Source organism: Mobula birostris, chromosome 7 (assembly GCF_030028105.1).
Source record: "Mobula birostris isolate sMobBir1 chromosome 7, sMobBir1.hap1, whole genome shotgun sequence".
Lineage (NCBI taxonomy): Eukaryota > Metazoa > Chordata > Chondrichthyes > Myliobatiformes > Myliobatidae > Mobula > Mobula birostris.
In genome coordinates this window covers 147,625,700-147,648,091 of record NC_092376.1, presented here as the reverse complement: position 1 = coordinate 147,648,091, position 22,392 = coordinate 147,625,700, and the positions used below count along the sequence as shown (strand labels likewise).

At 39.3% G+C, this 22,392-nt stretch overlaps 1 protein-coding gene across 4 annotated transcripts in view; it reads left to right on the top strand.

Annotated features, from left to right (window-relative positions):
• Window positions 1–21,978, top strand: part of tgfbi (transforming growth factor, beta-induced) — a 70,041-nt gene extending 48,063 nt beyond the window's left edge. Inside the window, exons 9-18 of one of the 4 annotated variants that reach the window (XR_011886641.1) lie at window positions 1,023–1,160; window positions 8,949–9,094; window positions 11,545–11,681; window positions 12,015–12,145; window positions 14,852–14,967; window positions 15,058–15,160; window positions 17,184–17,266; window positions 17,770–17,794; window positions 18,550–18,616; window positions 20,581–21,978. Coding sequence is in view for 2 of the 4 variants with exons in the window: in XM_072263892.1 (XP_072119993.1) it covers window positions 1,023–1,160; window positions 8,949–9,094; window positions 11,545–11,681; window positions 12,015–12,145; window positions 14,852–14,967; window positions 15,058–15,160; window positions 17,184–17,266; window positions 17,770–17,794; window positions 17,911–17,945 (914 nt within the window). In the remaining 2 variants the exon portion in view is untranslated. Of the gene's footprint in view, window positions 1–1,022; window positions 1,161–8,948; window positions 9,095–11,544; window positions 11,682–12,014; window positions 12,146–14,851; window positions 14,968–15,057; window positions 15,161–17,183; window positions 17,267–17,769; window positions 17,795–17,910; window positions 18,766–20,580 lie in introns of those variants that run through there. The other 3 variants (XR_011886640.1, XM_072263893.1, XM_072263892.1) reach the window with 3 other exon arrangements.
• The last annotated feature ends 414 nt before the right edge of the window (window positions 21,979–22,392 follow it).

Sequence of the window (22,392 nt, the reverse complement as noted above, 5' to 3'; positions counted from 1 at the left end):
CTTAATAGATATCTTTCTTCCTTTAGACTAGATCTTCCACATCACTGTTCAGCCATAGTTCCTTCACCCTAGCATCCTTTCCTTGCCTCAAAGAGACAAACCTATCCAGAGCCCCATACAACTGCTCCCTAAGCAGCCTTCACATTTCTGTTGTGTATTTCTGAGTGCATCTGTTCACAATTTATTCCCCCAAGTTCCTGCCTAATAGCATCATAATTTCTCCTCCCCTAATTAAATTCCCTGTCCAAGGCTATGGTAAAGGTCAGAGAATTGTAGTCACTATCTCTTAGATTAGATTATGAGGACACTCAATCCTCGTTTATTGTCATTTAGAAATGCATGCATTAAAAAAATGATACAATGTTCCTCCAGTATGATATCACAGAAACACAAGACAGACCAAGACTAAAACTGACAAAACCCACACGATTATAACGTATAGTTACAACAGTGCAAAGCAATATCGTAATTTGATAAGAGCAGACCATGGGCATGGTAAAAAAAAGTCTCAAAGTCCTGATAGCCCCAGCATCTCACGCAGACAGTAGAAGGGAGAAACTCTCCCTGCCATGAGCTTCCAGCGCCGCAAACTTGCCGATGCAGCATCCTGGAAGCACCCGACCACAGTCCGACTCTGAGTCCATCCGAAAACTTCGAGCCTCCGACCAGCCCTCAGACACCGAGCACTGAGCACCATCTCTGCCGAGCACTTCGACCTTTTCACTTCGAATTTTCACTGTTTGAGAGATCTGTTACATGACCAGGTTCATTGGGAAACCATTGGCATCAAAAATAATTTTTGATTCAAGCATTTATGATATTGCATATGAGCATTTCTATCTAATTAAATATTATTCAAAGTGGCTTAACAGTTTAATAGCATGATTTTAGAATTGATGATGCATCTGCTATTGCAAATCATGCTGCTGAACACATTTGTGAGTGGTGTCATTATGTAATTATATAAGCAAGCTACTTCCTGCATTTCTTATTTTGAATTATTTAATTTAACTGTCTTACAGCAAAAACCATCTTGGAATTGACAGAAAAGCCTGGTGTCACCGAGATAGGTGACCTCTTCAGACGAGCTGGTATGATCTCCTATTTGGAAAGACAAGAACCTTTGACACTTCTTGCTCCTCTGGATTCTGCATTCAAGGGTAAGTGAACTCTGTTTGCATTTTCAAACAAGCAAGTTGAATTCTTCCTTTAATATTTAAAACTACAGGCAAGTATAGCTTTCAAAGAAAACATTAACCAATCAGAGTGATCACCATTGCTGGTAATCTATGTCTATAGCCTAATATTTTTGTGCACTATGCATCGGAATTCAATCAAGACCAATTCTCCAAATAGAATTGAATACTACGTATCTGGTTTTTAACATACCTCAAATTATTTCTAATGCCCTCCTTATGTGTAAGCTGTCTATGCACAAAATGTTCCACATAGAAGAAAAGCTCCAGAGAAATGGGTTTCCTGATACCTGATGAGCCAGTATTCATACCATTTTAATTGTAGGGTATCCAAGCAGGATACAAAATGGTGTTCTTCCAGTTTGTGTTTGAGCTTTCCATTGCAATAGAGAAGACTGAGGTCTGACATGTTAGTGTGGGGGTGGGAAGAAAGTTTAAAATGGCATGCAACGAGCAGCTAGCCAGCTACCCTCTTCCCACCACCCTTATCCAGCTAAAAGAAATGAGCTGTTTATTTAGTCTAATCCCCTCAGAATTTTATAAATCTCACATTTTGTCACATCTATTAATGTGGATCCAGCTCTTCATTCCACTGAGAAAATTTTACGTCCAATTTCCCAATTTCTCTTGTGTCCCAAGAGTTCTTTTTTTTGGAAAGTATATCAAGTGGGACTTTGTTGAAAGCTTTGTGCAATTTTTAACAGTTGTATCAGTGAGTGGGGTGTATGGGTGCTGAGCTACTCAATGCACAAAACTACACAAGGAAAATTTGACTTGCAGCTAAGCCACATCCCAGCTGAGTTTGTCATCAGACCTGCCAAAATCACAGTATTTTTGAGTTAATTGATGTACATTAAAAACAATTGAAAATTAATGGAACTTTGTGGAAAAATAGCATTTATTTAAAACAGCTCCTCAAAAATGAAAACTGGAGTTATACTTCTACATTTGTTATGTGCAAATTAATTATTGTCTTTATAGTGGGAAAACTGGATATTTAAGAGTGTGATTAAAATTATGATTAACTCATGATTTTCTCCTTAATGGCATGGTGAATCATAATTAATCTTAAATCATTCAGAGATCTTTAGTTGAAATAATTTGGTGATTTTAATTTCTTGAATATCACTCAGAATGAATGACATCGCAGAGCTGCTTCTCTCCCCATCTCCATGTTCTTCGCAGGACGTTCAGCCCACTAGGGATTTATTGGTCCCCATTCTGACGACTCAGGCAACTTGTTCCGACACTGGAAATTGGCAGTGTGCCTTCAGAAGCCATGGCTCTGTTTTTGGACTGCCCTCCCTCAATCCTCCTGTCTTGAACTCTCACTTTCCTCTTCTGATAAGCTCAATTTGACAAAGTTTTTGATCTTCCTAAATGTAGAATTTTTTGGGGAGAGGGGAAAGGTTGAATTGAGAAGGCTGATGTCAAAATTTTTTTTTTTTTCCATGCTGGGGTATATAGTAATCAGCGATTTTAGTCTCAGTTAAAGAAGTCTACCAATTGGAATAGAGATGAAATCACTTCATGTAGAAGGTAATGAAACTTCGCAATTCCCCGCCCGGCGAGGCTGAGAAGGCACAGTTTCTGAATATAAAAATGTCAGAAGTTGATAACTTTTGAATGTTAAGAGATACTGGATTTGCTCAATAGGGTGGCACTGAGGTAAAAGAGCAGCCATGATTGCTATCAATGGGAGAGACTGAGGATCCAAATTGCCCTCTCCTGCTCTCTCCCTGTACTCTTTTGTTATTCAGTTTTGTTTGATAAATATTTTGAACTCCTTAGGGGTGTTAAATTTGTTTTGCAAATCATCATTTTGTTGACAGTTTCAGGACGTTGAAAGTTTTGGATATTAATTGTAATCTTTTCTACTTAGTAAATACTTCTTTGTCAAAATATCATGTCCTATGGATTAAAATGAGTCATCCTGATGGATTGTTTAAAAATTGTTCATATTAATTTGACTATTTGATCATGATGTCATAAAGTTCACAATGAGACATATTTTATATTTTTCAAATTGCAGCATAAATAACGTTGCCTTACAATGGTTAGCAGTTCCAAGTTTGAAAATCTTTTATTATAAATTATTTAACAAAATTTCTAATGATTCTGAATTGATGTGGAAGATGCCAATGAAGGGTTTACATGACAATTTGTTTTAGGTTTCAGCTCTGATTCCTTTTCAGGCTCAGTTTACAGTGGGGTCAAAAGTAACTCTTGGCAAAGAAGGGACATTTAGCTGCCAGTAACTGACCTGACATAATCTCAGTTATTATTGTATTTACACAAGGCATTCATAACTAAAACTGAGCCAGCTGTAAATGCATTCTAATTGGAACACAGTTGTGGTGTGGTGTAGAAGAAGAGCAATTTATTTTCCACCCAGATAAACTACAATTCAATGACATGAATATTGAATTCTCCAATTTCAGGCAATCTACACCCCTTCCATTCCTTTCTTTCTTGTTCTGATTTACAGTATTCTGTCACATACATCTTTCTTTCCAAGAAAAAGAATCTATAGGTCCTTATCGCCCAGTTTTCTCCCCTCACACCATCTCCTTCTCCATCTGATCATCACCCACTGGGTGTCCTAACCCCTTCCGCCACCGTTCCAACTCGTCTATCTTCCCTTCCTTATCTGGTTTCACTCTTCACCTTCCTTTCTAATGAGATTCCACATTCTACAGCTCTTTGTTGTTTCCATGTATCACTTCCCACTTTGGTTGCTATTTTCACCTTCCCTCCCCAAATGATTCCATCTGCCAATTAACCCTTTCTCTCTGGGATCCATCCATTGATCGCCAGCCCTTGCCCCATCTCTTTCCCCCCCCACCTCACCTCTTCATACTTGGCTATCTCCCCACTATAGTTTTTGCTTAGATTACAGATCTTGCCCCAAAATGTTGGCTATTATTTCCCTCCATAGGTGCTCCCTGACCCATTAAGTTCCTCTGGCATCTTGTTTTTGCTTCAAATAGACACCACAATTTATTAGTAGCTTTGTCAGAAGACATAAAGATCAAAACCCTCCTCTGTAACTAAGGTAATCTAATGATGAAAATATTATTTTAACACTGAGGTTCAATTACTGGATGAGACACTTTCTACAATTTAACAAGGTAAAAGAATTACTAAATACAATTTGATTTGTATATAATAGGCATTAGTTGAGCAAGAATTTTTGGGATCTTTACTGTGTATCTTTGTTTTAGTAACTGCTGGTTTTACCACACAGCAGATATTTGACCATTAACAGAAATGTGCCTGGAGTCCGAGGAGGTAGGGGAGGTCCTTAATGAATACTTTGCATCAGTATTCACGAGTAAGAGGGACATTGACAAATGTGACATCAGCATAGAACAGGCTAATATGCTGGAACATGTCATAGTTAAGAAAGCTGTACAGGAACTTTAGAAAAGTGTTAAGATACATAAGCCCCCAGGGCTGGACTGGATATGCCCTAGGTCCTAAGTTACCAAGGGAAGTGTAGGAAGAGATTGCTGCAGCATTGGTGATGATCTTTGCATCCTCACTAGCCACAGTAGTACCAGAAGATTGGAGGGTGATAAATGTTATTCCTTTGCCCAAGAAAGGTAGTAGGCATAATCCTGGGAATTATACACCAAGAGTCTTACATCAACGGTGGGCAAACTATTGGAGAGAATTCTTAGAGACAGGATTTATGAGCATTTGGAGAAAGAGTCAGATTAGGGATAGTCAGTGCAGCCATGTGAGTGACAGGTTGTACCCTATTAGCCTGAATGAATTCAAGGAAATGAGAAAGTAGAGCAGTGGATGTGGTATATATGGATTTTAGTAAGGTGTTTGACAAGGTTCCCGTGGTAGGCTCGTTCACAAAATCAGGAGGTGTGGGATCTAGGGAAACCTGGCTGTGTGAATTCAGAATTAGCTTGCCCATTGAAGGGAGAGGGTGGTAGTAGGTGGAGTGTATTCCGCCTGGAGGTTTCAAGCAGAATACTGTAGATCTGCAGGAATCTGATGTGGGACCAATGTTCTTTGTGAATTTTATTTATTTATTTATTGATAACATCGCAGAGTAGGCCATTCCTGCCCTTTGAACCATGCTGCCCTAGTCATACATTACAGTGGGGCATGGATAGAATGCAGAACTCGGCTGAGAAGTGGTAGATCGAGTTGAACCTGGAGAAGTGTGAATTGATATAACTTGGAAGGTCCAACTAGAAAGCGGAGCACAAGGTTTATTGGCAGGATTGTTAGCAGCACAGAGGGATGGATTATCTTGGGCATCCTTGGCCATAGATCCCTCAAAGTTGCAGTACAAGTTGATAGGGTGGTTAAGAAGGCGTATGGTGTGTTAGCCTTCAACATGTTGAGGGATTGAGTTCAAGACTAACGGTAAGGCAACGTGATAGCATAGCAGTGGGTTTAATGCCACTGCAGTGCTAGTGACCCGGGTTCAATTCCACCAATTTGAGGAATTTTAAGAATTTCAGGAGTTTGTACATTCTCCCTGTGACTATGTGGGTTTCCTCTGGGCGCGCTAGTTTTCTCACACATTCCAAATGCATAGGCTAGTTGGTCATAGGGTTGTAATTGGGCAGTGCAGGTATATTGGTCTGTATCTTTAAGTAAGTGAGAGCTGCAAGATAATGTTACAGCCTATAAAACTATGGTTAAGATCATACTTGATAAAAATATTGTATTCAGTTCTGGTCACTTCATTGTAGGAAAGATGTGGAAGATTTAAAGAGGGCACAGAGGAGATTAATGTAGATGCTGCCTGGATTAGAGAGCATGTTTATGAGGACATACTCTTTGCAGTGAAGAAGGATAAGAGGTGATGATAGAGGTACAAGATAAAAGGCATAGACACTGTGGATAGACAATGCTTTTTCCCAGGACAGAAATGGCTAACATGAAAAGGCATAATTTTAAAGTGATTGGAGAATATCAGAGGTTTTTTTTAACACAGAGCATGGTAAGTGCATGGAAAATACTGCAAGGGATAGTAGTAGAGGTAGCTATATTAAGGACCTTTAAGAGATAGGCATATGGTTGAAATACAAATCGTGCGTTATGCGGGAGGGAAGTGTGAGGTTAATTTTGGAGCAGGTTAAAAGGTTGGCGTAACATCATGGGCCGAATGCCTTGCTCTGTACGGAACTGTACTGTTCAAAGTTTTACGTTAAGTCCATTCTTTGCAGCTCTGAAATCGCTAATGGTCCCATCCCATTTGGAAAGGGTGTTTAATGTTGCAAGGTAATGCAACAGTTGTTGATGGTTACAAACTGTTTCCCCCATTCCTACTCCATTTACAACCTCCCAGGATTGAACTAACCCCTTAATGTACAAGAGTCTGACTCAGAAATTTGATAAATAACAAAAAAAAGGAGCTTGTGATTCTGTGGTGATTTACTGTGAGGTTGTGACAATGCAGTAAGTTGAACTTGAGTCATGTTGATACCCTCACTCTCTCTCTCCCCAGAGTTATGGAATGAGTCTCATATTTATTACCATTTGAGGTGTCAATTTGATAAGGTATGATTTCTAATAACTGATCAGATCACTCTTTCCAACTGCCAACTCTCTTGTCGATCAACCTACGGCATCTTCTGGCAATAGACTAGTTAATCTCGCACTGAATGCATTTTCTCTGTATGTCATTGTGAAAATGCCATCAATTACTCTGTCCTTTCACTCAATAGTGTTGTGTTTTTTCTTTAACAAAGTCAAACGCTAGAACTATTTTATATACAGATTTACAGAATGGCTTCAGCTTGACCACATTTTACCCGGGTCCTTCCGCCACCAAGAGCATGTGTGTGACCTGTTCACCAATGTCATTTTCAGTTCCGGATGAACTACTCATATGCTGTGCTGTGTTTGTCCTTTAATAAAGACAGACTTGCATGGGTTAAAAATGCTAGAACTATTTTATTTACAGATTTACAGAATGGCCTCAGCTCGACCACATTTTACTCCAGACATCCCAGCCAGCTAAGAGCGTGTGTGACTGCCCTGTTCACCAAAGTCACTTCCAGTTCCTGGTGAACTGCCTGCAATGCACACTGGGGATATACACAGTTACACAAATGGCACTAGATGGAAATACCTCTAGGTTTATCAGCATTTTTTAATGAGCTGTTCAATAGATTTCATCACGTTAGGAACCTGAGCAATATAATTTTCTAAGACTTTGGAGATTAACCCAGAGCTTTTGGAGCTGAGGTTGTTCCTGTCTTATGAACTACAAAACTTTGCAGATTGTCAAAACTATAAGGGATCACAAAAGGAAAAAGATGCCTAATTTCATCATATATATATTACCCCTATTGTCTCTTTCTCGCTCAAAGCTTGTACTCTTTATTTCAAAAATTCAGAAATGTATGCAAGAAATACAAAACAGTACATGGCTTTATTTACATTCATAGTGTCAGCCAGTCTATACATTCAAAGAGTTTCATGTCTGTACACATGTAGCATCATCAAGTTAATGCACTTGATGTAGAAATCACCAGTATAGCGTATGTGGCTGTTTTTGAACAACCCACCCTTCAAGTGTTTGAGGGGCCTTAGATTGAAGTTCTTCCCCACAACCTGTTGTGTGGGTTGCACCAATCATCAGTGTGCCACATAGCATCTTCTCCTGCAGCCTGACTTGTTCAAGGTAGCTCCATTCACTCAAGGCATCTTGCTGTACTGGGAGACCAATGAGTTTTGGGCAGGCAAAAGTGTCTTCTTTGTAAAGAACCTTTTTTGCAGGTCTGCAGTTCAAACAGAGGTAGACAACTGTCTCATCTCCTTGTAGCTGACTCAAGTCTAGGGATTCCAAATGTGCAAGAAGGCTGACAGAAAGAGCCCCTCTTACTATCAGACAAGCAAGATCTTGGTTCTTGTTTGTGATTTTTTCTTTTCGTGGTCTTAGATGGCCCAGGAAATCATCCCAATTAACCCATTGTGACCTTCTCTTGGATGGCCTGGAGGAAAATCTGGAATTGGAATTTGAATTTATTTATTATTCTCACATGTAGCAAGCTGCATTGAAAGGCTTATCCTGCTTACTGTTCATACAGATTAGTTAATTACACAGTGCATTGAGCTCGGACAAGGTAAAACAATAACAGAATGCAGAATATAATGCAACAGCTACAAAGTGCCGTGCAGGTAGATACAGTAAGGTGAAAGATCATAATAAGATAGATTATGAGGCCAAGAGTCCAACTTCTTGTCCTAGGGAATCATTCAATAGTCTGATAACAGCAAGATAAAAGCTATCTTTAGCCTTATGGTAATGCTTTCAGGCTTTTGTATCTTCTGCCTAATGGGAGAAGGCAGAAAAGAGAATGTCAGGATGGGTGGGGTCCTTGATTATGTTGGTTACTTCACTGGGGCAGTAAGAAGCACAGACAGGAGGGGAGGCTGGTTTCTGTCATGTGGTGAGCTGACAGTAAATTCATAATAAAGTTATAACAGAGCTGATCACAAACTGAAAAGTGGAAATAAAACATAACCCATTTTATTAGTTTAACCTGTTTTGTTAGGCACCATTGTAGTATGATTCATGCTATTTTTATCGTTATTGATATCTCCAGAAATTGTATGGTGGAGCTGCCTTTTTAATAGAGGCGCAGTTGGTTATGCTCTTCCTACAGATGTGACCAAAATAGGGACAAAAGCGGGTTTTCAATTAGATTTTGCACAAATCATAATTGTCAGGGAAAATTTTCATCAAAAGTTGTCTCCTGTGTTTTATAATAGAAAAATCTCTGGTTGTTAATGAAGAGATGAAGGAACTTCTGCTGGACCACATTGTGAAAGAGCAGCTCTCTTCTAAATATCTATACCACGGGCAGATACTTGAAACGTTGAGTGGCAAGAAACTGAGAGTCTTTGTTTATCGTAACGTATGTGTTTTTTCCTAATTTCTAGATACTTTTCTGTGGGAAAATGAAGATTTGTATTACAGAGGACTTTTCATGATCTTTCAATTCCCTAAAGAGCTTTATGACTAGTAACATACTTCCAAAATATAGCATTGGATAAGTGATCAGAAGATTTGTGTTTGTGGTTTTAGTTAGAAGGAATTTCTCTGCTCTTTTTCCAAAGTGTGCCCTTCTCATCCAAACGTCAGAGCAGACAGAGCCTCCATTTAACCCTTATTTACAAAATGTTCTGACTCAGTAATAGTGCTAATTACAACTAAAGATCATAAAGTTGGTGGTGGTTATATTATGGACAGATGTCTGATACATAGTGTGCTTATAATGAGCCAAAAAAATCCTGTAAATGACAGAAATAATTTGCAACTGGAAATAAAATATAACACATTTTATTGGAATTTTGATCCAATGAAACACAATTTCTATTGTGGCATGACACAAGTGCCATCTTTTTATCATGATTGACATTTAGATATACTCAGGAGTATATAAATTATTAAGCCACATATTTCTGAACTAGATGAGAGTTTCAGGCCAACACCTGGAATTTGGAAGGAGTATATAAATTATTAACCCACATATTTCTGAACTAGATGAGAATTTCATGCCAACACCTGGAATTTGGAAGCAGTTACACATAAATCAAAGCATTAATTACATTTCAAATCCTGCTAGAGGATTGCATTTTTGTCATTCCAGCAACTTCCCTCTGATTCAGCCATGAGTGAATGTTGTCTAAAACTCACTGCATGTGGGTATGGTCACTTCATTCTGTGAAAAGCAATGGAAAAACCTGAATATTTCAAAACCATCTTTGACCATACTCCAAGGAACTCCATTCTGGTTGTCACAGTGGTGTGATGGCTGGTCTTGAACAACTACAATGATCTTCCTTTATCAAAGATATGGTCTCTGCCAAGGAGAATTTTCCTTTGGGTTGGAGACGTTTGGGGTTTCTGTTTTGTGGATGTCTGCAAAGAGTAAGAATTTCAGGTTGTATATTGTATACATTGTCTGATATTAAATGGAACCGTTGAACCATTAATTAACTGCAAGTTATTAGCTGAAAGGCATATCAGTCAATATGCAGCCATTATACCAGGCAAGTGCTATTTGATGCTCCGTCCACCAGAAGGACATCTAATTACCCACCAGTGATGTTCAGTGACATCGCCATCAATGATTCCATCACTAATTAACATCCTACCATCATCATTGGTTAGAAATTTTAAAAAGCCTTATAAACGTTGACTACGTGGGCAAGTAAGACACTAGGTTTCTTGCAAGAAGTAATTTATGTGGCTTTTTACGCTGAAACACTTTTCTATGGCTCCCAAGGCCGGAGTATAATGAAACATTGTCCACTTGTGATGATGGAAGCAGCTCCAGCAAAGCTCAAGAAGCAGGGCATATTCAAGTATTAGCCCACCTGATAAACTCAGCAAATTTTTACTTCCCCACCACCAGTGCCATGTTGCCTACAGTGACTGCCAATAGTAAAATGGCCTTCACCTGTCTGCAACCCACTCCATTAAGCAGGTATGTGGAAACACTAATTCCTGCAGGATCCCCTCCAAATCCTGACTTGTATATTATCAATCCTTCACTCACTAGGTGTAAATCCTGAAGTTCCCCACAAACAGCACCCTGGGAACACTGAAGCGGGTCTGTTGAGGATCAAGATGACAGTTCAGCACTAACTTCCGAAAGACAGTTGATGATGGACAAAAAATTCTTCTCTTGCCAGTGATGCCTGCATTACATTAAAAATATTTATTCTAGTGCAAATTGCCATCTGTAAATTCCACTACCAATGTACATTAACATAACCGTTCAAAGGTCTGGGGGGTGGGGGTTGCCATGGTGACATAGCACGTTATTACAGCTCGGGGCTCTCCAGATTTCAACTTTCAATTCCACCGCTGTTCTATAAGGAGTCTCTGTATGTCCTCCCTGTGGAATGCGTGGGTTTTCTCTGGGTCCTCTGGTTCCCTCCCACAGTCCAAAGACCTACCATGTAGGTTAATTGACCTTTGTAAATTGTCCCATGATAAGGTTAGGGAAAATCGGGGTTTGCTGGGGTGGCAGAGCTCAGAGGGCTGGAAGGCCTACTCTATGCTCTATTGCTGAATAAATAAATAAATAAAATTGTTTAGCTTAATATTTAGAATACTAATTGTTTTTTCTCCAAATGTGAATAATTTTTTTATAATTTTAGGTTCAAAGTAGATGCTAGAGCTTAAATTGTCTGTACTGCACCATTGAAGTCACCTGATTAGTATTGGTGATCAGAGTTTCAACCCTAGATATTTATATTGGTACAAAGTTAGCAAAAATATTAAGGTTTGTCACGTCTTTGAAAATGGATATAAGAAAATGCCTTCTTACCTGAGAGAGTCTTTGTTCTGTTCAAGGCTTTATGTGTTGAAAATATATGCATTGCTGCACATGACAAAAGAGGAAGGTATGGTGCCATGATGATAATGGACAAAATACTGACTCCTCCAGAAGGCACGATCATGGACATTCTGAAAGCTGATGATCGCTTCAGGTATGGAGTTACATAAAATGGAATGGTCAGTCAGCAACCTGAACTAACTCTAACGTGTAAAATTATGAATAAGAATATGATGGAAGATTAGGGTATTTTGCGGTGAAGCAAGAAGAAATAGTGTTAATGCCAAAAGTTTGAAATAAATACCAAAAATGCTACTAACCAACTTGGTTGATGATAGAATGCCTCTGACAGTCATCTACCGATCATTTACTTGCACAAATTCTCAGCAGAAGTAACATATGGAATTGAAAAATACTCAGAGGATCAAAGGAAAAAGAAAGACTTAACATTTTAAAATCTCAAGTGTCATTTTTTTTATTGTTGCAGCATGCTGGTGGGAGCCATCCAGAGAGCGGGACTCACTGAAACTCTCAACAGGCCTGGCACATTCACAGTCTTTGCCCCAACCAATGATGCTATCCTGTCTCTATCCAGCAGTGAACAGAACCGAATGATGGGTAAAAACTAGACCGCAGTCATCATGTCACTTTCAGTTATTGTAGGAGACTAACCCTGTTTCTCAGATGCCACAGCATAGATGATGACTTACTGAGACTAATGGAAATCTACAGTGTGCTAGCGATAGGGGAAGGTAACACAGATAAAAATTTTCTGAAGAAACTGCTTTAAGACTTCAGTTTCACAATTGTCTCACAGGATTCAGTAGCGTGTGTATGTGTGGTCTATCTACCTCGTCTTTTTCCACCAGGTTCAATAGCGTGTGTGTGGCTCATAGCTCCTCTGTCTGGCATTTATGACTGGGTTCAATTGTTTGGCTGGTGTAAACATAGAAAAGCTACAGCACAATACAGGCCCTTTGGCCCACAAAGCCGAATATGCCCCTAACTTAGAAATACCTAGGCTTCACCCATAGCCCCCTATTTTTCTAAGCTCCATGTAGCCATCCAGGAGTCTCTTAGTCTGTAGTCCCAATGCCTAACATTTATCACCAGTAGCTTCTGTGATATAAACCCCCTGTCGAATATTAATTTATTTTATCCCCTGTTCCTTCCATCTAAACCCTTCTGGATTAATTCTGTGAACCAGCATTTTATGTTGATTAACATTTCCAGAGAGCAGGACTCACTGAAACTCTCAGCAGTCCTGGCACAATCACAATCTTTTCACCAACCAATGAAGCTATCACAAAGTGATGGGATTGGCTGTGGCTTTAACTCAGTTTTTGCCTAATGATCCTAATTTAGATGTGGAATATTATTCCTGCTTGACTTGATGGTTGGCTTAATTATGTGAGTTATACCAGTGCCTTGCTGTCTTATATGTGTGGTTATTTATTGTAGTGTTAGCCACCGTAATGATACCAGTTCTCCCAGACATCAAAATAACCACCCCTGATTGTCAATGATATTACAAGAGATAAATGCCTCCTCGCTGCCCACAGGCTGAGATCACCATTGACCGCAGATTCAATGGAACCAGCCACAGAATACTGTTATAAAACAGTCGACAATAGATCCCTTCACGTCTTCCTCCTGTCAGTGAGACACGAATGAGGAAATTTTTCCATTTGCTTGCAGCAATATTTAAGGAACTCCCTTTTCATTCAAGACAATAAAAATCCATTTGATCAGCACTTCACTCAGTTGCGAAAACACCCTCTGCATCCAAGGTCTGCTCAGGTATAACTTCTCACAAGTCCATGGCCCTTTCTGTGATGTGACATCTGAGGCAGTTCAAACAGCAGCCTCAACACATGAGTGAGGGGTGACGTAACTGAAGCCTATGGAATAGTGAAAGGCCTTGATCGAATGGACCTGGAGAAGATGTTTCCTATGGTGGGAAGGTCTAAGAGCAGAGGACACAGCCTCAGAATAAAGGGGCATCCTTTTAGAATGGAGAGAGGTGATCTGTGAAATTCCTTGCCACGGACAGCTGTGGAAGCCAAGTCTTTATGTATATTTAAGGCAGAGGTTGATAGATTCTTGATTGGTCAGGGCATGAAGGGATATGGGGAGAAGGTAGGAGACTGGGGCTGAGTAAAATTAGATCAGCATGATGAAATGGTGGAACAGACTCAAAGGGCCCAATGGCCTAATTCTGCTCCTATATCCTATGGTTTATGGTCAGTCTCAGGCTGGTTAATGAGACTTTACTTTCAAGTGCTGGCTTCTTATAGTTAATGTGCCTCCTCCATAGTACGACTGTGTAGTGCAAGGTAAAGTTGCTTCACCAAGGTCCTGGGATGCTGATCATATTGGATTCATTGGAACACCTTACCATCTACGGTTCTGCAGTGATCTCACCGAAGCAGATTGATTTACTGCATTGAATCAGATTCTATATTGGACACACTGTTCTGATCTAATCTTTGAGCCAGATTCACTGTGTAAGATAAATTGCACCAATCCAGGTTCTGCCCTGACCCAGACACTACACCAGACACATTGCATTGATATACAGTACATTCCGGCTGCTTAGTGCATGGTTCAGCATTACCAGAAGAACCTGGGTTTAAGATGGATAGCCTCTCCAAGCCTACATACGTCAGCCAGTCTGGAATTTCCGACCACCAGCAGATTATCAAAGCAACATCTTTTATCAAATGTTAATCATGTAATCTGAATTTACTCCAATGCATAACACAAGACACCATTAAGTATTTCAACACAACGAAATACACAAGGCTGCCTTTAATTTCAAGTCTTTGTCTATTTATGCATAGTTTTTTTGTAAATTTTGTGTACTCAGTTAATACATTTACTTTGAACTTCTGAACTTTGAAACTCTGTAGAATCTAAGCTCAACAGATGGTCAGATTTCAGAACAAATGGATTTACACTCGAATATCAATGGCAGTCTTAATTCAAGCCAACTTTCATGTTTTAAATATGTAGAAACAGATGAGCAGTCACTTTTGAATTTGAAATTATAACAGCTAATCTAGAAGTATTCAAATAAAGATAAAAGAAAAATAAACAGTCGATACGGAAAATGCGAGGTAAAAAAGGGGAAAAAGTTTGAGATAGAAAGTCAGGAAACAAACTGTAGGTGAAGGAGGGAAACTCTGAGTGAGCCGCTAGCTATCTCCAGCATTTTCTGTTTTCATATCATTTGGATAAATATGTTATCCTGAGGAAAATATAGTTATTAAAGCCTTCAAAATATTTAATGTTGCTGAAGTTTTGGTTTCTTTACCTCTTCAGGTGATCCCACTTTGTGGAAGTATCATATTGGTGAACAAATCCTGGTTAGTGGAGGTGTTGCCAGCAAGATTATGATGTTGAAATCCCTACAAGGTGCTAACTTGGAAATAGGAGCAGTGAGTATTTGGTTATACCATTGAATTCTTCCACTATTTTGCTTTAGTTAACACACTGATTAAGTTGGATTAATATGTCTTCTCTTTCAGAAAAATCTCATCATTAATGTAAATAAAGTTCCAGTTGAAGATGCTGATATAATGGCAACCAATGGTGTCATCCATGCTATTGGCAGGGTCTTACAACCTTCTGGTAAGCAACATTATACTTACAAAGAACAGCAAATTATGTCATGTAACTAGTGTGTCAATGAATTAGAGTACAGGGCAAACTTCAGCTAAAGTAAAGGTAAAAGCACCATGGATACTGGGTATCTTAAATGAAAAAGAAAATACTAGGAATCCTCCCCAGGCCATGTAGCATTTGTGGAACAATAAAATGTGAAAATATCATGGGTCATTGATCGTAAGACACTTTCCAGCTAATAGCTTCCTGTTGTAAACATGATGCAACATTACAATTAATGAAGGTCAAAATCCATTAATCTTGATCAGCCAGATAAGTGGCCTGAGGAATGGCAAATGGAATTTAATTCAGATAAGTGCGAGCTGTTACATTTTGGGAAGACAAATCACACTATGACTTACATAATGTGTGGTAGGGGCCTGGGTGTGTTATAGAACAGAGGGATTGTATTGACTTCATTTCTTACATGCTTCACACACATGAGGAGTAAAAATCTTTACATTACATCACTGTCTGAATGTGCAATGTGCAACTTATAGTAATTTGTAATAAATAGTATGCACAACAGGAGAGTCAATATAGCATAGAATACAATTGTATCAATGTGAATTAATCAGTCTGGTGGAAGAAGCTGTCCTGGAACCTGTTGGTCCTGGCTTTAATGCTGTGGTACCGTTTCCCAGATGGTAGCAGCTGGAACAGTTTGTGGTTGGAGTGATTCAGGCCCCCAGTGATCCTCAGGCCCTTTTTATGCACTTGTCTCTGTAGATGTGAGTTCACAACTACAGATGTACTGGGCTGTCTGCACCACTCTCTGTGGAGTCCTGAGACTGAGGGAAGTACAGTTCTCATACCAGGCAGTGATGAAGCCAGGTAGGATGTTCTCAATTGTGCCCCTGTAGAAAGTCCTTAGGATTTGGGGATAGCAGCCAAACTTCTTCAACTGCCTTAGGTGAAAGAGATGCTGTTGTGATTTTTTTCATCACACAGCCAGTATGTGCAGACCACGTGAGCTCCTCAGTCATGTGTATGCCGAGAAAGGGTGGTGAAGGCTTTTAGGATGTTGACTTTCATCAGTCAGACATTGGTATAGAATTTGGGATTTATGTTGCAGTTGTAGAAGATCTTGATGAGGCTGCTTTGGAACATTGTGTTTGGTTTTGGTCACCCTTCTATAGGAAAGATGCCATTAAGCTGAAAGAATGCAGAGGAGATTTACAAGGATGTTGATGGGACTTGAGCAAATGAGTTATGGAGAGAGTTTGTGCAGGTTGTGACTTTATTCATTGGAGTAGAAGAGAATGAGGAGTGATGTATAAAATAGATAGGGTATAGATAGGGTGAATGCACTCATACTTTTTCCCTGAGTTGGGAAATCAAGAATTAGGGGACATAGGCTTACTGTGAAAGAGGAGACATTTAATGGAAACCTAGAGGATGGTTTGTGTGTGAAATAAGCAGCCAGACGAAGTGATTTAAGCAGGTAGATTAACAATATTTAAAAGGCACATAGATTGGAAGGATTTCAAGGGATGTGGGCCAAATGCAGCCAATTGACACTAGCTTAGAGATGGGAATCTTGGCCAACATGAACCTGCTGATCCAAAGATCCTGTTTCGATGTTGTATGACTCTAAGACTCAAAGATAACAGACACCAAGGAGAGTTTCTTGGTGCTTTATCTAAGAAGTATATAAAGCACAGTATAACCAAAAAGCTAATGGATACAAATTGAGTTACAGAATCAGAATCATAGATCACCACAGCACAAAAATAAGCCCTTCAGTCCATCTTGTCTATGCCAAACTATTATTCTGCCTAGTCCCATTTACATGCACCTGATCATGGCCCTCTATACTTCTATCTATGAATTTATCCCAACTTCTCTTAACTGTTAAATACCTGGAATTAATTTGGAATTACAGAAGAGTTGGTATATGATAATTTATTTTTGGCCAGTGGTTTATCTGGGAATACACTGTTATACAAAGACATTGGCTCTTAATTGAATATTATGTTTCATTTACAAGATGCAAGACAATCACTAGAAAATCAAAATGGCATGGAGATCAGCAGTGAAGATATCTTGCGTTTTGGAGTCCGGCCTGCCAGGGTATGATTCAGTTAAAATTGTTCACTAACAAAACTATGTAAAATAGGACTTTATCAATGCCTTGCGGAAATATTATCAAATCTCAAGGCTAGTTTAATTGTACCAATTATTTCAATGCAAAGCCTCAGGAAGTAAAAGTAGAGGGTTTTTAGTAAGAAACATTTCTTTGCTCTTGGGTAGAGTGCACTCTTAACCAAGCAGTGACCTCAGATTGTCAGGTCACAGCATAAATCCACATAAAAGGCAGCAATCTCATCCTTGAAGGGTTGCTTCTGATGGGTGTTTAGACCACATCCTGCTGAATATCTTCAATAAGCTCATTAACCCAACAGTTAATATATAATGTAGAGGCATGCAAAAGGTGGAGAAAATGTTAATATAAGGGGTTGAAAAGAGTTGGTCTTTGAAGGTGATCAAGTCACAAGTCCATTATCTTTTGAAACTGATTGTTTTCTTTTAAGGACATTCCTTAAGAAAATCAGTATCTCCATTTTGTGTTGCAGGTTGCTAACCCTAGGATTCAGAAAGGTAGGTCAAGCATTCCAGAGTACTTATGGTTTAATGACCTCAAGTCTCATTGTATGTATCCATTATGCATTGTTGAGCGTATTGCAAGTTAAAATGTATTTGTTATTAAATTTCAGTTTTAAGTGGTGCTCTTCTGAAGAAAGGCAAATAATATGAACTGAAAAGCAGACCATAAATCATCCAAACTTCATCCAGAAACGTTGAATTCTGAGGCACAATTTTTCTCTCCTGAATACCTATATGACAGTAGTACTTAATTGCCTCATGATTACATATTGCTTGCTTGTTTGTACATTTTTGTTACATTGTTACTTTTTTTTTACATGTGATTGCATTTTGCTTTATTAATGGCATGGAGTCTTGTTTGAAGCTACAGTCAATTTAACAAGGAATTCAATTAAATACCAAAAAGTGTGATATCTCCATGCTCTTGTAAGTTTATGCATTAGTGCATATGTGTATAATTGCTTTGTATGTGCATGCACATTGTTCATATCTGCATTTTGCATCAAAGTGCATGCCTTTATATATGTATGTTCCAATTTGTGTTTAAGTGTTAGCAAATACCTTAATTTCACTAGATAGGTGCCATTCAGCAGAATGTTTCTGCAAATGACTTAGTTTCAAAATATTGTTTGAAAATAAGCCAACGTTAATCTGTCAAAAGATTTTCTGCAGTATAACATCATATTGTTTCCTTTTAATTTTTAGGTTTGTATTTTCTCTGATACATGTGCTGATTGTGTTTGTTTCAGATCAGTATTAAGATCTATGCATGTCACAAGCTACAGTTCAGTTTAATGCTGTTTCACCAATGCTTTGGTAAGGGTAACTATATATATTTTCAAATATGTTGGAAAACATTTTTAAATATGTATTTATCTTTAAAATTTATTCTGTAAAATGTTCTTAAAATGCTTTTTTCCTTGAGGCAATTTGCAGCTATCATAAAAGCAATTTTTTTTTTACAATTTTGAATCTTTGTTATTTGGGAATCTACAGTCTTACGATATTGATATATTTATTGGGTTGCCTGATTTCTTTAAAGTCAATTAACGATAATTTTTCTGTTTTGGATGTATGGAAAACTTTGTAGCAACAGTATTCTTACTTGTGTCATAAAGTCATTGAATTTATCATTTGAGATCTAACGCAGTACCAATACCATTAGACCGTAAGAAATAGGCCCATTGAGTCTGCTCAGCCATTCCATCATGGCCGACTTATTATCCCTCTCAACCCCATTCTCCAGTCTTCTCCCCTAACCTTTGACAACCTTACTATTCAAGAACCTATCAATATCCGCTTTAAATATACTCAATGGTTTTGCCTCAACAGCTGCCTGTGGCAGTGAATTCCACAGATCCACAACCTCTGGCTAAATAAATACTGTACGCTTTAAGGAAGTCTGGGCTGCTACAAGTATCACTATTTTACATCAATGATATTTCAGTTAAACAATAAAATCACATATTCTGCAATCCACAGCCACACAACATGAATCTAAATAGAAGATAGCTACTTAGGATATCATCCAATTTACAAACCAAATCCATTGTTGTGTAATTTACCTACATTAGAATATTTAGAAAGTATTTTACACTCTGCAGCAAAGTTTTGATTAAACCAAGTGTGACCCCATAGGTTTCTCACTCTGCATTCCTCATTCTCTCACCAGATGTATCACAGACCTGTTTAAATATGATGAGCATGGTCAAATATTCTGTCACAATCTCAGGAATTGTAGCCACTTAAAGTAAGCATGATATTAAGACCATAAGACATAAAAACAGAAATAAGCCATTCGGTTTATCTGATCTGCTCTGCTATTTGATCATGGCTGATATATTATCCCTCTCAACCCTATTCTCCTGTCTTCTCCCCATAACCTTTGATGCCCTGACTAATCAAGAACCTATCAACCTCTGCTTTAAGTATACTCAATGACTTGGACTGAGTGTGAGTTTTGCATTCAGGCCCATTTGTAATCTGCTCCGTTCCAGACAATTGTAGTACTTCATGTCTTGTTACCACTCTTCACTTACGGAAAAAAAATGCAAACTTGTTTTTTACCATGTTGGTGACAGACTGAAGGGGAGGAATTCCCAGATTGATTATGCATTTGCCACCTGGTTAAATCAGAAACTCAATTAACTCCAACTATTTTCACTCGAAACTGAAAGTTGTATTGAGCATCAATAGGCCTTCTTCCCATCACCAAACAACTATCTGCATTTGCAGCTGATGGTAGTTCATCCTTAATGGGTTTTATCATGGACCCTCCTAGACACTCACATCAGCCAAAGCAACATCCTGGTCTGAAAACTGCAGTAATTTATAATAACATCATAATGGTGAAGCAATGATTCCTTCCCAGTTAATTTATTTGTAGAAGAATGCTGTGACCTTTCTTGGTCATCCACAGAATTCCAGTTATTTGTTATAGTGGAATTTCAGAATTAGAGTTTTACAACAAAAAAACAGGCTTTTTGGCTCACCATGTCTATGCTGATCATCATGCCTATCTATACTAAACATACTTGCCTGCATTAATTCCATGTCCCTTTATGCCTTGTTCAGTTGCAGCCCAATCACCTCTTAAATATTGTTGATGTTTCTTCCTCCACTACCTCCCCTTGCAGCTTAATCTAAATATCAGCAACTCTGCAAAAAAATTATCCTTAGATCTCCTTTAAACCTCATCCCTCTCAGTTTAAACCTACCCCTGTAGCCATAGACCCCTGAAACATGGCTATCTACGCTTTTTATGCCTCTCGTAACTTTAGGTATCTCAAACATGTCACATCTCATCTCCTGACGGAGTACCTGGTAGGGCTCTGAGAACCTGTGCCAAACAACTGTTGGGTGTGTTCAAAGACCTTTTCAATCTTTCATTGCTGTTGTCGGAAGTTCCTACCTGCTTCAAAAGGCCAACAATCACACCAAGAAGAGCAGAGTGAGCTGCCTTAACGACTCTCATCCAGTAGCACCCACATCTATGGTGATGAATGCTTTGAGAGGTTGCTTATGGTTAGAATTAACTCCTGCCTCAGCAAGAAACTGGACCCACTATAAACTGCCTATCACTACAACAGGTCTACAGTGCATGCAGCCTCATTGGCTCTTCACACGGCCTTGGATCACCTGAACAATACTAATACTTGTGTCAGGATGCTGCTTATTGACTACAGCTCAGCATTTAACACAATCATTCCTACAGTTCTGATCAAAAAGTTCCAAAACCTAAGCCTCTGTACCTCCCTCTGCAACTGGATCCTCGACTTCCTCACCAGAAGACCGGTGACTGTGAGGATTGGAAATAATATCTCTACCCCACTAACAATTGTGACAAAAGAGGGTTACAAAAGTACACATAGACTAAGATGTTAACTGTCCTGTGCTAGCACCAGTGGGATCAACAGTTGATCTGCCACCTGTCTTCAGGAGAGAGAGATAAGTAAGACAATGGAGCAGCATTTGGAAATGTTAATGAAGAGAAGAGAGAGTTTAACGGAAGGAGACACCGGTCTGAGTATTGTCAAGACCGGCTCCTTTTGAACCCTGAACTGTTTGAAGTGTGATGGACAGGCGATACCCCAGCAGGGGGATAAAAAGAGGCAGGTTCGCTAAGACACCACACACGACACCACAAGGTAACGAGACCCTGGAAGCGGTGTGCCCCCACAAGTCGGTGGGAGTTTTTGGAGGACTGAACGCGGGACCAGCCATAGACGCACAGGATGGAAAGATACGGTCGGCGGGAACCTGGTGTGTGTCCACCCTTGCCTGGGTGCTGGGTTCACTGCAGAGGAACGATCGTATCTGAAACGGAGGGGCCACAGTCGGTGACCTCAGAAGACATTACAAAGGGCTCGCCCGAAAGCTAACTGCGAGGAATATCGAAGGTCTGTTTGGAATCCGATTTGCATATTCATTCGTTCTCTCTCTCTCTCCAATGGCACGACGGCGATTACTGCGAACTGAACTAAACTGAACTCTGTCACTTGTGATTGAACATTTTACCCCTAGACTGCAATACAGCTGATTGACCCTATTATCCTAGTTTTGTGTACATGTGTGTTTATTCATTGCTAACCTGTTGCATTTATATCCTTACTATTAGAGTACTGTGTTGCTTATTTCTTTAATAAAACTTTCTTAGTCCCAGTAATCCAGACTCCAGCTGAGTGGTCCATTTCTGCTGGTTTGGCAACCCAGTTACGGGGTACGTAACACAATCAACACTGGCACATATTAAGGATGCATGCTTATCCCACTGCTCTACTTTCTCCACACCCATGCGCATGAGGCTGGGCACAGTTCAAATGCTATCTATAAATTTGCTGATGACAAAACTATTGTTGGCAGAGTTTCAGATGGTGATGAGGAGCTGTACAGGAGTGAGTTAGATCAGCTGGTTGAGTGGTGTTGCCACAATAATCTTGCACTCAATTGATTGTGAACTTCGGAAAGCATAAGATGCGGAAGCAGACACCAGTCATCTAGAGGGATCAGAGGAGAAAGAGTGAGCAATTTCAAGTTTCTGGGTGTTAAAATCGCTGAGGATCTATCCTGGGCCCAAAATATTGGTATGTCGC